General features: G+C 51.3%; 3 protein-coding genes across 3 annotated transcripts; 1 reads left to right on the plus strand and 2 right to left on the minus strand.

The window, feature by feature from the left end:
- Positions 1-623: 623 nt before the first annotated feature.
- AAFC00_003055 (uncharacterized protein) lies at positions 624-6,478 on the plus strand (the record flags this gene model as incomplete). Its single annotated transcript, XM_069342469.1, has 4 exons — positions 624-677; positions 799-821; positions 897-5,429; positions 5,488-6,478. The coding sequence occupies 4 exons, from the start codon at positions 624-626 to the stop codon at positions 6,476-6,478; spliced, it is 5,601 nt and encodes a 1,866-aa protein (XP_069198969.1).
- A 1,493-nt stretch (positions 6,479-7,971) lies between these two features.
- On the minus strand, positions 7,972-10,475 carry AAFC00_003056 (uncharacterized protein; the record flags this gene model as incomplete). Its single annotated transcript, XM_069342470.1, has 2 exons — positions 7,972-10,372; positions 10,468-10,475. 2 exons carry the CDS (start codon positions 10,473-10,475, stop codon positions 7,972-7,974), a joined length of 2,409 nt encoding a protein of 802 aa, XP_069198970.1.
- Positions 10,476-12,919: 2,444 nt separating this feature from the next.
- On the minus strand, positions 12,920-15,929 carry AAFC00_003057 (uncharacterized protein; the record flags this gene model as incomplete). Its single annotated transcript, XM_069342471.1, has 4 exons — positions 12,920-15,122; positions 15,178-15,306; positions 15,619-15,716; positions 15,780-15,929. 4 exons carry the CDS (start codon positions 15,927-15,929, stop codon positions 12,920-12,922), a joined length of 2,580 nt encoding a protein of 859 aa, XP_069198971.1.
- Positions 15,930-16,024: the final 95 nt, after the last annotated feature.

Below are 16,024 nucleotides of genomic sequence, written 5' to 3' on the forward strand. Positions count from 1 at the left end.
TAATGCGGATAGCAATGAGATGTGGCGCTGTCAAGCTGTCGTACATACAGTACCTTGCGAGGTCTGGTGCAACCAAGGACGGGCAAGTAAGGAAACACGAAGGTAGATAGGTAGTCAAATAAGGTAAAGGCGGAAACGAAAAGGTGTGGGGGACGAAGGTTGAGCGCCAACTCTGTTCGGTTGGACGCGACCAGCCGGCGGAGATCGTCGTCAGAAATACAGTACTGTAACATGTACAGTAAGTAAGGTAGAGTACAGTTGAGGGAGGGAGAAGTAAGGTACTGTATACGTCGACTGCTGGATGACCATTCAGCACTCATCAGTCTCGACTCCCGACTTTTAACCTCCAACAACTCACCAACAATTGCCGCTCCTTCCCTTTCCACACATTCTCTGAACGGCGACGTCTCGAATCAGCCGGTGACATTGTCGTTTCCCTCCCTGTCTGCTATCTTTAAGATCGGCAAGGTAGCATTGGCATTCGCGTTCGCTACACACGCACACACGCAATCGCCGGCCACGCAACACACACCCTCGGGCTGGCAGAAGCACAATCTCGACAGACGGAAGAGCAGAGCGCTGTGCAATCGCACCAAGACCAGACGTAAGCCCATGTGGCCATCATGGCCGAGCAAGCGCTCCAGGCGAAGCTGAGGGAGCTGGAGCATGAGTTAGAGGTTCGTATAACATGACAGAAGACAACAAGAGGCATAAAGAGGGCAAATTCCAAGAGTCGCCAGCCATGGGCGATGCGCATCATCTATACTCTGCTGATAGGAGGCTGACACTCGCTGACAGGAAGGTGACATTACACAAAAAGGGTACATTGCCATCCACTCTTGACTTTCCCCCATTGACGGCGCACGCGACCTGCTGATATGACACCCTGAGAATAGCTACGAGAAACGCCGTACCCTGATTCTATCACAACTCTACGGCGATGCATCCCCGGCAGGCCTCCGCATCCATGCGCCAGACGACACATCGCATCCATCCAGCGAAGATGCGCGCGCCGCATCCTTGGCCAGCATCAATGCAGGACCCTATCCAGGCAACCAGAACGGACCGCTACCAGCCCGTTATGGAGAGGAACCACCACCCCAAGGCCAGGTCGCACGGTTCCAAGAGCAGCAGTTGGGAATGAGGCCACCATTTCCGCAGCAGCCAACTTTCTCCTACCAGACTTCTCCCTCCATGCTCTCTGGAAACGGGCAGGAATCTGGGTCCAACACAATGGTGAATTCAGACTATGCCTTCAACCCCGAGACTCAATACACTCCCTCCGGCGACCAACAGCGACCCTTGTCCGGATTCCCCTCGCCGGATGGTCAAAGTCGTCTGAGTACGATGCTGGACTCCCAACAGGGCTTCTTCGACGACTTTGCTGGCCAGCAGATGCAGGAGCAGCCGCGAGAGAGCTACGGTGGACCGCAAAGGTATTCTGCCGGCGAAGCCTTCTCACCGACCGCAGCCATACCACCTCCGCTTCTGACCTCTAACGATCTACCGAACGCAGCCGCCCCGGTACATCAACTTCCTCTGGAGCCCCGCGAGGTTCCTTTTGCTGTCTATGACCCCCATGACAAGACTGTGCCAATGTCCAAATTCGATAGCATCGGCGCCGTGCTACGCCATCGGGGCAAGGCCAACGCCCGCCAGCCGGCTTATTGGGTTCTTGATTCCAAGGGCAAAGAGACGGCATCGATAACATGGGAAAAGCTGGCCAGCAGGGCGGAAAAGGTTGCCCAAGTCATTCGTGACAAGAGCAATCTCTACCGTGGCGATCGCGTTGCCTTGGTCTACCGCGACACCGAGATCATCGACTTCGCCGTAGCACTCATGGGTTGCTTTATCGCTGGAGTCGTGGCCGTTCCCATAAACAATGTTGATGATTACCAGAAGCTGGGTCTTTTGCTTACAACCACGCAAGCGCATCTGGCTCTGACCACCGACAACAATCTGAAAGCATTCCACCGCGACATCAGTCAGCAGCGTCTGAAATGGCCTACCGGCGTCGAGTGGTGGAAAACAAATGAGTTTGGAAGTTATCACCCTAAGAAGAAAGACGAGACCCCTGCTTTACAAGTGCCGGATCTCGCATACATCGAGTTCTCACGAGCACCGACAGGCGACTTGCGTGGTGTTGTGCTGAGCCACCGGACTATCATGCATCAGATGGCATGCATCAGCGCCATAGTCTCGACTATCCCCCCGGCCGAAAGTTCGGATCTCGTGCGCACAACCACCGGCGCATTCATGGGTCCCATCTCGAGGAATGCCGAGACCATTCTGTCTTATCTTGACCCACGAGAAGGCGTTGGCATGATTCTTGGAGTTCTGTTTGGTGTTTACGGAGGCCACACTACAGTCTGGTTGGAATCCAAGACGGTTGATACCCCTGGCATGTACGCGCATTTGATCTCCAAATATAGGTCCACAATCATGGTCGCCGATTATCCTGGCTTGAAGCGCACAGCATACAACTACCAACAGGATCCGATGGCCACGAGGAACTTCAAGAAAAACACAGAGCCCAACTTCTCCAGCGTCAAGATATGCCTCATAGATACCATCACGGTCGACAGCGAGTTTCACGAGATTCTTGCAGACCGTTGGCTGCGACCTATGCGCAATCCTCGAGCCCGGGAGATCGTTGCCCCCATGCTTTGCCTGCCTGAACATGGAGGCATGATTATCTCTGTCCGTGACTGGCTTGGCGGGGAGGAGAGAATGGGATGCGCATTGAGCATTGATGAGGATGACGATTATGACGACAAACGACCAGTCGGCCCGTCGAGTCCTGGCGGCACAAACGGTTATTCCAGCTTGATTGGTGGCGGAGGAGGATCTAAGAAGCAACACCGGAAAAGCCGGACCGAACTCAGCGAGGCTCTGCTGGACAAGGAAGCCCTCAAGACCAACGAGGTTGTTGTTCTAGCCATGGGTGAAGAAGCAAGAAGACGCGCCAATGAGCCAGGCACTGTCAGAGCGGGAGCATTTGGCTACCCGATTCCCGACGCTACACTCGCTCTGGTCGACCCGGAGACTGGCTTGCTCTGCTCCCATTATGCAGTCGGAGAAATCTGGGTCGACTCCCCCTCCCTTTCAGGCGGCTTCTGGGCCTTGCCACGACACACCGAGAGTATATTCCATGCGAGACCTTATAGATTTATGGAAGGCAATCCAACACCCGTCCTGGTCGAGCCCGAGTTCTTGAGAACGGGTTTACTTGGATGCATCATCGAGGGCAAAATCTACGTCCTTGGCCTCTACGAAGATCGCATTCGCCAAAGGGTGGAGTGGGTCGAAGACGGAGTCCAGGAATTGGAACATCGCTATTTCTTCGTGCAACACCTCGTGGTGAGCATCATGAAGACGGTACCCAAGATCTACGATTGCTCGGCATTCGACGCTCATGTTAACGGAGAGTATTTACCATTCGTCCTCATAGAGACCCAAGCTGCGTCTACCGCTCCGACAACAGCTGGAGGTCCGCCGAGACAACTTGACATACCGTTCCTCGACTCCCTATCGGAGCGCGTTATGGAAGTCTTGTACCAGGAGCACCATCTCCGAGTGTACTGCGTTATGATGACAGCGCCAAATACCCTACCCCGAGTCATCAAAAACGGACGGCGGGATATCGGTAACATGCTCTGCCGCAAAGACTTTGACAATGGCGCACTGCCTTGTGTGCACGTCAAGTTTGGCATTGAGCGTTCCGTGCAAAATCTGCCACTGGGCGATGATCCAGGTGGCGGTATCTGGTCTCCACTGGCATCACAGGTCCGGCAAGATATTTTGATGATGCAAGACAAGCAGTATTCTGGTGTTGACCACCGAGAAGTCGTCATCGATGACAGAACTTCCACTCCTCTGAACCAATTTTCGAATATCCATGACCTGATGCAATGGAGAGTCTCTCGACAGCCCGAGGAGCTGTCGTACTGCACAGTAGACGGTCGCGGTAGGGAAGGCAAAGGCGTTAATTGGAAAAAGTTTGATCTCAAAGTAGCTGCTGTGGCGGTCTATTTGCGCAACAAAGTCAAAGTGCAGGCTGGCGACCATCTGTTATTGATGTACACTCACTCGGAAGACTTTGTCTATGCCCTACATGCTTGCATGGCACTCGGAGCTATAGCAGTTCCCATGGCACCTGTTGATTCCAATCGACTCAACGAAGACTCCCCTGCGCTATTGCATGTCATCTCAGACTATCGGATCAAGGCCGTCATTGTCAATGCTGACGTCGACTCACTGCTTAGACAGAAGGTCGTTTCTCAGCACTTGAAACAATCGGCTCTGATTCTCAAGGTCAACCTTCCTGGTATCTACAACACTACAAAGCCCTCGAAGCAGTCGCATGGCTGTCGAGAGCTCGGCTTCACGATGCGTCCAGCTTGGGTTGCGCCTGGATATCCCGTCGTGATTTGGACCTACTGGACGCCGGATCAAAGACGTGTTGCCGTGCAGCTTGGTCATGACACCATCATGGCTTTGTGTAAGGTCCAGAAGGAAACTTGCCAGATGACGTCTACGCGACCAATCCTAGGATGCGTGAGATCTACAGTGGGCATTGGATTCTTACATACATGCATGATGGGTATCTTCTTGGCTGCTCCGACCTACCTCGTGTCACCAGTGGACTTTGCCGCAAACCCAAACATCCTCTTCCAGACACTGTCACGGTACAAGATCAAAGACACCTATGCCACCGCGCAGATGCTTGAGCACGCAATAGCACACTCGGCGGGCAAGGCATCATCATTGATGGAACTCAAGAACCTCATGATTGCCACTGATCAGAGACCTCGAGCCGACGTCTACTCGAAAGTCAGAGTCGCTTTTGCGTCAGCCGGATTGGACAGGACTGCCATCAACACTATATACAGTCATGTGCTCAACCCAATGATTGCGAGCCGGAGTTATATGTGTATTGAGCCAATAGAGCTGTACCTTGACTTGCACTCCTTGCGCCGTGGCCTGGTTGTGCCAGTCGATCCTGATACCGAGCCCTTTGCCTTGTTGGTACAAGACTCGGGCATGGTACCAGTCAGCACTCAGATCAGCATTGTCAATCCTGAAACCAATCAACTCTGCCTTGTCGGAGAATATGGAGAAATCTGGGTGCAGAGTGAAGCATCCGCATACTCTTTCTACGGGTCCAAGGACGCCTTCGACGCGGAAAGATTCAACGGTCGCACAGTTGATGGCGATCCTGGTGTGCGATATGTACGAACAGGAGACCTGGGCTTCTTGCACAATGTCAGCAGGCCTATCGGTCCTGGTGGCAGCATGGTCGAGATGCAAGTGCTGTTCGTACTTGGTGGTATCGGTGAGACATTCGAAGTGAATGGCCTGCAACACTTTCCGATCGACGTTGAAAATAGCGTTGAGCGATGCCATCGAGCTTTGCTACCAGGTGGATGGTGAGTTTCCTGATTGCGTCACAAGTGACTGTTTTCTTTGGCTGACTGATCGTTCTAGCGCAATCTTCCAAGCAGGCTCCTTGCTCGTGCTCATTGCCGAATCTCGCACAAGAGCTTATCTTGCATCGATTGTCCCCGTCATTGTCAACACTGTTCTGAACGAGCACCAACTTGTCCTCGACATTGTTGCGTTTGTCCAAAAGGGCGATTTCCCACGATCACGTCTTGGTGAGAAGCAGCGAGGCAAGATCCTCGCGACCTGGGTGTCCCGCAAGATGCGCACAATAGCTCAATTCAGCATCCGCGACCCTGATGCTGAAGGCACCGTAGCACCTCAAGTACCAGACGACATGATGATGTCAAGTCAATATCGCGGCAGCATACAGTCCATGAGCAGAACCAACACAGGCACCTTCAATCGTGCCGCAACAGGCTCGGGAAGCATAAGCCGCAACCCAGGAACAGCAGGCAGCTCGCTCCGCAACGTCGAAAGCATCTCACAAATGCCCATGAGAGAGGAAGACGAGTACTCGCGTCACCACAGCGTCAGCGACGGCGGCGAAGGCCTCACTCTCCAAATCGCCGACGCCTACCGCGACGATGATGACGACAACGACGATGACAGCGACCACGATCCTCTCGACGCACCGCCCATGATCCACGAAGAAGGTCTGTACATGGACGACGGCCGCAGCGACCGCACGCCGACAAACGAGCACCCGCACCAACGACGTCCGTTACAGCTCAACACCACCCTCGACTACTCGCCCATTGACGGCCAACGGATGTTCTACGAGAGTCCCAACCCGTCGATGCCCATGTTCGAACAACAACAACACCTCGACCCCTCATCGTCGCAACAACAGCAGTATCAACGCCAACAACAAGCAGAAAGCATCCATAACGCAGGCAGTGGCTACGAAGCGCATCAGGAACCCTATCTGCTCTATCGCCCGGCCTCGCCGATCCAGTTCCCGATGGACGACGAGCCGGAGCCAAGAAGAGGTGGGTTGCGCATCGCTAATCGCACCGAGTCGGATAGTGATTGATCGACGACGTCTTTTTTCTCCTCTCTTTCTCCATCAGGGGGCCATGACGAAGGAGGAAAAGAGCATATACCTTCTTGTCCTCCTTGCCATCTCACGTCGGAAAGGGACTGTAGACATGGGGCGTTTACACCTCTTCTCCAATCCCCGCCCATCATCTGAAAAAATACAGCTTCTTTTTGATCATGTTCACTTCCTTTTCCCTACCGTATGTATGTCATGTATACTGTACCGTCTGTACGTAGCCATACATACAATACATAGTTTGTCAGTTCTGTTTGAATAGAACGAAGATGAAAATGAAAACGGTAGAACAAAGACAGAAATGGCATACATTATACATTATACATTATTACACATATATCGCGCATATCACATATCATATTTTCCTCATGTCTGACACTAGCCAACAACTTGCATGATCGAGTGGCGTCTTGTCTCGTCTTGACTCGTCTCGTCCTTAGTCCTCTCGAATCACGCCGCGTGGTTGGTTTGGCCCTTTCTTTGTGATTAAACATGGCGTTTATCCATCTGACATGGAGGGATGGAAACAAAAAAAGTCTGCCTTGCCTTTCCTTGCGTGATTGATTCACATCCTCCTCCTGACAGGAGCATATGTTACTGTATCTCTACTCGGCTACCCAATGGAAGAAGAAGAAGAGCAAGTACATCAGACAAGGACTACCTGATAATAAGACGAAGACTGACACACAATAATCAAAATACTAGACCTGTACAGATGCATCACGAGATGGGAACGGCAACTGCAATGTCACAGAGGCAGAGAGACAGTCAATTGTAGAGTGTGGAAAAAAAGGCGTAGAATTTAGATAAAATCACATTATTCTAAGAAGAGCCCTCGATAGTGATAATGATCTGATCAGAAAATAGAAAACCAAACATGCATGGGCTTTACAGATTGAAGCAAATACCATAATAAGTTTGAGATTGAAGGAGAGAGGAAGACAGAAAAAAAAGGTGAGAAGGTAGAAATAGAGTCATGAAGACTGAACGAAGATGCACGCTGGTCAAGCGCAAAACGAGGATGAGTATAAGCAGTACAAACAAAAAGAGGAGAAAAAAATCAATCGTTGGTAGACATTCTTGTCCCCTTCTCATTAATCTTCCGAATCGCAAGAGGCTTGTTTAACCCTAGTCCACTTTTGTCTTGAGAAATGCTGGATGCTTTTTTTTGGTCTGTAAGCATAGAACTCTATGCTACGATGTGACAGGGAAATGGATTAGACGGTCGTAAGTTTTTCCGATGCAATAATTTGCTTTGGCTATATCCCCCATTCGTAGATAGGATTTCAGTAGTAGCGAAGAATCATTAAGAGCGCTTTTCTTTTTCTTTGTGTCTTTCTAATCGTGTCTGGTCATGGCTCAGATCTTTTTCTTGTTGATGAAAGAGTTATTCATTATCAATCGTCAGCAAATGCCTCTTTGGCATTTTCTTATTTTTCGTGCTTCGTCGGAGACATAAGACAGTCTCCATATCAAATGCCGGCAAGGCCCCAGCCAGCATAAGCCTGGGCCGAATTTGGGGCAAGCATGTTGGCAGAGTTTGTACAGATATTGCAGATGTAAGATGGTGGCATGTTATGAGGATCTATTCCCAGACACGCTGCATGGAGAAACATGTTACAGAAGCCACAGGCTATCGCACCACGACCGTCGTCAAAGGGGAGGTTGCAAACACAACGGAACATGGGGCCTTGTACATGATTCATGGGAGGGGGAACAGGGTATGACACCTGCATGGGCGCGCAGTCGACGGGGTACTGCGGGCGGTTGTATTGATACGTCGGTATCGGAGCTGCAAGACTCTGAGACTTTTGGTGGAACTTGCGTTGCTCGAAGATCGGTGGCGGTGGAGGAGGAGGCTGACGCGCAATAACCGGGATCGCCTCTGTCAGTTCGGGGCCCTCGGGTTTGTTAGGTCCGCGGCTGGATCTCATCTGCCTCAGCGCAGAACCGGCGTCGCTCTGTTGTGATGCAGAAAGATCGCTTGAACTAGATTCAAAAGACGCAAGACTCTCAAAAGAGCTATTGAGCGAGGCCAACGTATTACGCCTGCTGTGCGCATATCCTCTGGGCTTTTGGGTACTGCTTTGGCGTCGCAGCTGTGTGATAGAGGAATAGCTTGATTTCGAGGGTGTCTTGAGTGAAGCAAGTGAGGCAGAAGAATTCGAGCGAGGCAAGTGAAGGTTCTCCAAGTCTTCCAAAGGAGGATCGAGCTTAGCAACTTTCGCATGTCTCTCATCTCTTGCTTGCGAAAGAGAGCTGTTCCGACTTGGCCATTGTGTTGTAGAGTTCACTACAGGTGTTTCGGACTCACTATCAGACTCATCCCACAACGAAGGATACTTCTCCCTTGCAGATTTAGTAGGACTGGTGTCAACCACCCGCGTCTCGGTTCTGGCCCTTCCATTCGAATCGACAGTCAACACAATCGATGTCCGTACACTGGGCTTTGGGGTCTCTGATATAGATGACAGGGAGACGTGGCTCATGCGATCTCGCTTCAGTGGAGACATGCGTCGAGGCAAGTTGACAGCGGAGTTGCTTCTCGTGAGCATGTTTGACTGTCCCATGTCTGGAGCGGCATGTGCTGGATTGGATCTCAAGCTAGTAAGGGTATTACTTCGCTGTAGTTCCGGTCTGCCGGATGCAGCCTGTGAGTTCGGTCTCGAACCACTACTTGCCGTCGAGGATCTGAAGCGATTAGCACGAGGAGTGTCAAGCTCTTGCCGCGGATCGGTCAAAGTGTGCTGATAGGGGACACGGTTAGCACCAGCAGAAGGAGATGATCGATTTGACGAGGTCGTCTTCGAGCTGTCTGTTGTGGAAGGCCTGCTCGGTGAACTGTAGACCAGGCTCGGGTCAACGCTAGCAGGGCCGAGCCTTTTCTTCTCTGGACTTTGACGAGGCCCATAGAGATGACCACCGTAGTTAGGATTGCGAGTTCCATCCGATGTGGAGGGACGGGATCTATGAGCACCAGTATTTCGTAGACCACTTGCTGCCGAATAACTGCGTGTCAACGACCCGCTGCTTTCAGGTTGTGGGAAGGGTGCAGAGCCAACAACGAACGGGTCATCAAGAGTAGCCCAAGGCTGGTTGTTGTTTGTGTTGCTCATAGGTCGGGGTTGGGGGGCGAAGACCATAGTCGACTGAGAGGACTGCAATTGTGATTGAGGAGGCTGGTAAGGAAACTGGTATTGTGTCTGAGGCATGTTGGCTTGAATAATTTTGGAGGGTGAGGCATCACGATGAGACATCTGGTTGGGCTGGAAGAAGTTGTGGTGGTCCGGGACCCCAGGTTTGTTGTCAGCCAATGACAAAGGCGTCCCGAAAGCTGCTGGTTCGTTGCGGCCGGTGCGATTTTTGATAGATGAGCCTCGAGTCGGGGGAGGTGTGTTCATTTGATACATATCAGGAGGGGTTGGGTATATGTTCTGGCTTTGAGGGGGAACGGCATCTTGAAGTTCCTTCCCGATCGGTGCAGCTGGAGCTAACGTTGGTCGGCCTTGTGGAGCGAATGCTTGCTGTAAAGTTGGAGGTTGCTGTTGCTGTTGTTGGAGTTGATGCTGCTGCTGCTGCTGCTGCTGCTGTTGGGGAAAGGTTTGGGCATATGCATGTTGCAGCATGTGAGTGTTTTGTTGGGGGTAAAATGAGCCATCGCCAAAGTCCAATGTCGAGCCACCAATTTGGGCGGGAGCAGGCTGGTCCCGTTGGAGCTGCTGGTGCTGGTGCTGTTGCTGTTGTTGCTGATGAGACTCGAGATAAGGTGAAAAAGCATCCTGAAAATGAGCGTTCAGTGCAGGCGTCTGCAGCGTGTTACACTCAAATGAGGCAGTCGTCGGAGTGGAAGACGGCGTGAGGAATTGCCAATCCCTTGTCTCGAGTATCAGCAAGCTTGTTCCTTCTTTCTCTCGACATCTGCCACTATTGCAAGCAACATATGTCGAAGGGGAAATTCATGTAATTACCAGTCCATATTTGCGGGGTAGTGCCTTGTGCACACCGAGACACCTTTTTCTCCTCACTGTAAACTCCAGATACTTGGACCCCGAGTCGAGTGTGCGCGAAGACGAAGTGGTTGAGACAAAAGAGAGTCAAGAAAGTCGCACTGTGTAGCAGCAGAGTGATCGTTTCGAGAGGAATGAGGTCCGACAAGCACCAGACTTCCCCTTGCAGACCAGACCCGCACAGTCGTAGATTGACATGCCACGATCTTGGTTCCGGCCCCTACCATAGGTACGTTTGTCTAAAGTTTATGGCTTAGATTGACGGCTGCTAGCTTGGAACACGCAATTGCCCCGGCGGCCGGTTTGTGGATTGGCAGAGCGTAATGCTCAAAGGAGTCGACGAGAGCACCTTACACACTTTAGCCAAACTGCTGCAACCCTCTCATGCGTATTCGCTGTGCCGCCCGTTTACAACAGACGAGTAACCATGGTGCAGGCTGTAGCACCGTTGTATCCCTTTCATACCATCGCCCGAGTGGTTATAAAGTGGATCATCAATGTTCCTCGGAACCCTCGCTACTATTTGCTTTGGTCAGGGAAGTCTCGAGGAGAAAGCTGTGTAGCTCGACTCCGCTCCACACGAAAAGTGGGTGCGTGAGTTGAAACATCTTCTGGTCGGCTGAACCATCACAGCATGCAGGCACCAATATCAAGCCAAGCAATGCTTCATGAGGGGACACTTTGATATACGACAAATGCCTTACGATTCAGCGCCACTCCTTCGTATCGCCACATGGTACATGATAACAAGTCTCGACTTGCCTACTACGTTTTCTTCCCTTTGTCATACTCATTTCTTTAATTTCGCTATATCGTTGAAAGCACGTTTTTGACCTTCCCCTTCGGTTGAACTTATCCAAAGTTGGGCCAAACGCTTAATCTTATCGGGCTTTTTCGCTTAATGAGAAAATTGAACCTCCTTGGAATCCCCAGGAAAACAAATCATGCAACGTCTCCACCACTTTCGCTGTCGATACCTTAGACTTAGAAACAGAGGCTGGCAGAATCCATCATTATCGGTGACTCCGCTGTGAGCAAGTCAAGATAGCTGTGACTTGTCAATGCATATTGTAACTTTACTCTTGCTAGTCGTCCCAGTAGATCGACCTCGCTAGAAGCTCATCTCTAGATTGATTACCCATTCCAGACACGATCAACAAGGGCTTGGCCGAGTCGACGATCACCCGTGGTGCCGCGATGCCCTCCCCAACCTCTTCCGGTCATATGGGACGAAGGAAAAGGCCGTTAATGGATAGCAAGCGCCATTCCCGCTTTCTCAAATATCTCATGATCAACGCTGCATGCATGCCTAAGGTAACCATTAAAACTGCCGGGTAACCCGTCCGCTGGAACTTGATATGGCAATCACTTGTCACAGGCGTTTACCCACTTTCTCATGCTGCGAACACCACTTCTTTCTATGCGGTTTCACATTTCCACACTCGAATATGATATGCCGCTTTACATTCCGCTGAATTTATGGGCAGCCACAAAATACAAGCCCTGCTCTGCACGTGCCTTGGTGCCGGCGGCCGCGAATACAAAATGCTTGCGCGAGTCGATATCACAGACTATGCAAACAAGCTACAGCATTAGCCGCATATTCATCCCCTAGTTAGCGCGCCTTTTGTCTTTCCTCACCTTGTGATGTGCCCTCGATCACAGGTACAATGCGGCTAGACACGCTGTCTGTTGGAGGTACGTCAGTACAAGTCACAGCACTTTGGTTGCTCTTGTCGAGCCCTGCAGGAGCAAAGGAAGCCAACCATGTGATTGATGGGATTCCCGAGACGTCATGATCCCTAATCAGCAAAGTGTATCACATGTACGTCTGCATTAGTCTTGCTACACGGTGATCGTTTCGTGGGGGAATGCTACATGATGCTCGTAGCAGTGCCTAGACGACTCGAACAGTAGAGAGGCAGATATAATTGGATATGGCATGGTGGGGGTAGACCGATCCGAAGAACACACGATTGCGAGAGTTGCAGGTTTATCCGACAGTATTTACTTGCTGATAAAGGAGTTGTTATGGTTATATGGTCCGTGGCTGGGTGTTACTGTCGATGCTACTATCATGTATTCCATCTTGTACAGTAGGTACGATGAAGCAAGATAAGGTAGTATGTATGAGCCTTCGGGTCGAAATCAATTGCAGAGTGTACAGAGGTAGCATTAAGCGATCAATTAAGCATATCTGTTTATGTTTCTCCTATTCGGCCTTCCCGGTATTGTCTTTCCTATGCTATGGGTTCTCGGAAGCGCAATCTTTCCGATGAGACTGTGGAGAAGCTGAACCGACAATTAAGCGAATTTACTTTATGCAAAGCACCATCCCTGCAAATAGATATGATCGATGCGAGTTCCGTTCTTATCTCCCGTGTGGGCATCGCGCCGAGACATCAGTTACTACCTACTCCTCCCACAATGGAGCAACTACCTCGGCGGCCCTTTCAACCACAGCTTTGATTCTCTCTCTTAAGCTCTTGGTGCTACACTCGACTTCCAACGTCTCTAGCCAAATCTTAGCGCTGAACTTCTCATCCAAGGTGATTTCAAGTCCCGGTACAGGGATACCCGCTGCGTGCAAGCGCTCCAGCTCAGCCAACTCGCGCTGCGCTCGGACCTTCTCTGCCGCCATGTCATCGCCTTCTGTAGCCTCTTCAGATGCAGTGCCATTCTCTTGCAGCGAAGGTGGAAGTTTGGGTTTTTCGATGGGCTTGATGGCATCCTCGCCGAACTGAGCTTCGAGAAACATGCATAGCCTGGACAACCGTTCCTGTGGGTCCATGCTTGCATGAGGATTGCGCTTCGGCAGGTCTTCGTCTTGATCATGAGAGTGGGAGTGTGAGTGTGGTCTCGACGATTGCTTGACGGCGGCCGGACTGCTTTCGACGGTAAAGAGAACAGCGAGAACGGCATCTGCAATTCCATCGTTGCTCATGTTGCCCTCCCACTCTACCTCAACTTCACCCTGAGCAAGGCAAGCGATTGTAACTGCATTCATGACTTGGAGAATCATGGGTGCTTCGCGGTTGATCTCCTCATCGGCGTCCTCTTCCTCTTGTTTAGTGCTATCGCCGTTGCTAGCACTATTCTTGCCGGCCTTGGGTGGGGCAGAGACGGTCTTGATCGAGCCAAAAGTACCTTCTAGGGCCCATTTAATTAGATCCACTCCCGCTGCCGATAGCGTCAACCGTTGGCGGCATACGATCGTGGTTGTAGTCAACCCGGCATATTCTTTGAGGTCTTCTGCGGCCATGAGACTCAGCTTGAAGTCGTTTTGTACCAGTACGCCTGTGACGATCTGACCATCAGATGGCTGCACCTTGACCTTCTTATCGGTAGGTCCGCCAGCCTCATCTTCGGACGAAGGCGGTGACGGGAGTGCTTTTGGGACCTGGATCTCGTTCGCCAAGCGTCCGACAACCTTTGCGATCTTGTCTTGACGAAAAGGGATGCGAAGCTCCTCACAGTTGGCTGGCGAGAAGATCTTTGTCGGGACCGCTTTGCTGGCGTTTAGTGATAGAAGCTTGGACTTCAAGCGCATCATGTTTGTCTTCTCGCCGTGCACGAGAATGACGACCGGCGCCTGGACTTCCTCGATGAATTCCCTGTTCTCTGTTCCGTCGACGTGAGCTGCGAACGAGTATTCGTCTACTGTGCACCTTCGAGGTATCATGACTTTTTCGCCGTCCGCTCCTGGCCTACCTCTGCCGCCGACGCCTTGCACGCGGCCTCCCACACCACGAGAGGTGACAGCAGGAATGCTTTCTGGCTCGGTCATGATCATCTTGGCCATGGTACCTTCGACACTGTAACCAGTAATGACGACTCCATTCTTTGGATCAGGAGCCCAACGTTCAAGCAAAGCACGTGACACACCGTTCTGGAGCATACCAGGAGAGGCAAGCATTACACAGCCACCAACATCGTCGAAGCGGTCAAGAGACTTCAGACTTCGAATCCATCGGAAGTCCCAAGGTCCTCCGGTGCCAGAGCCCTCCTTGTCACTGCTTGCATCGTTGCTTGCTTCGGCAAGGCGGTTCTGAAATATGGATCTGATGTTGTCGTTCATGGCATCGATGTAAGTTTGGTAGACCAGCATGCACTTCTTCGCGAGATTGCTTGCATAGTAAATGGGGTATCTTCGGAAGTCTGGGTGACGATTCCAATAGTCCTCAAGGATCAGCAAAAGCTCTTGAGCTCTACCGATAGCAAACACAGGCATGAGCACGCGACCGCCCCGGTTCAGAATATTCGTGACCGTCCTCATCAATTTCGTCTCGCGCTCCAAGCGAGGAATGTGTGAAGCAACGCCGAAGGTTGACTCGGTGATGAGCACGTCAACTTTGACGTTCTTGGGCACTGCTGCAGGGATAAGATGCCTGTCGTGCTCCCGGGAGTAATCTCCTGTGAAAAGGATGTTGAGACCGGCGATTTCAATGAGAAACATTGCGGCACCCAGAACGTGACCAGCTGGGTATGGCGTTATGCGCACAGATGAGTGTGTATGCGTGGTATGAAAGGCAACTGTCTGAATCAGAGGGAGGGTGGACAGGACGTCTTGTTCGGTGAAAAGCTGGTTCAAGTTCTCGGATGAAGCGTGAGTATTCCTGTATTAGGTCAGACGATGTCCAGTCGGGTCAGAATGTGGACGATTGAACTTACTGCACACGAACCGAGTCCTGCATAAGCCATTTGTAGATGGCTTTAGTAGGATGTGTCATGAAGACTCTTCCTTTGAAATTCGTCTTTGCTAGAACGTATGGAAGAGAGGCGGCATGGTCCATGTGAAAGCTGTGGTGCTTGGTCAGCTCTCGAGCTCAACGGAGAGCCTTCTGGCGATAGGCAAACTGGAACAAAACTTCGGGAACACAGGAGTTGGATGCGGTCACAGACACAGCGGTGGTTAAAAGCAAATTTATATTTCGTTATGTACATAGTATACACGGATATACCCATGCCGACTCGAGGTGGGCAGAGGGAGAATCTGAAGTGCGTAGTGTGCTGGATGTAGGGCTATGCTGTGACCGCACTCTTGAACTCATGATACCAAGCGGAAAGAAAGGAAATAGAGTAATGGTAGTCGAGATACGTTACTTGACTTACTGGGTGATGAGTAGGATGTCTACGGTACTTAGATCAAACTCGTCGTAGAATGGTAATGAAGCCAGTCCATCGTACGCGGGATGGACACCAGCATCGAGCTGTCGTATGGTCAGTACGAGCATTGTATGCTAAGGACAGGGGCCTCTTCTTTCCGGTCATACCATGATGGTCTTGCCCTTGTATTGAATGATGTGACATGATCTTCCGACTTCGTTACCACCACCAAGACAGATAAATGTAAGTTCATCTGAGGGGTCTACGGGCTCCTCTTGCTCTGGCGTAGCGGTGTCTAGCTTACGCTTGGTAGCCATTGTGTATATTGTGTGGATGTCGGACGATCTGGCAGCGAAGTGTCGTTTAAGTGGCAGGCGCGCAACAGTGTTCAGGGCGTGTCAAGGTACGGACT

Source organism: Neodothiora populina, assembly GCF_041146345.1.
Source record: "Neodothiora populina strain CPC 39397 chromosome Unknown canker_contig_15, whole genome shotgun sequence".
Taxonomy (NCBI): domain Eukaryota; kingdom Fungi; phylum Ascomycota; class Dothideomycetes; order Dothideales; family Dothioraceae; genus Neodothiora; species Neodothiora populina.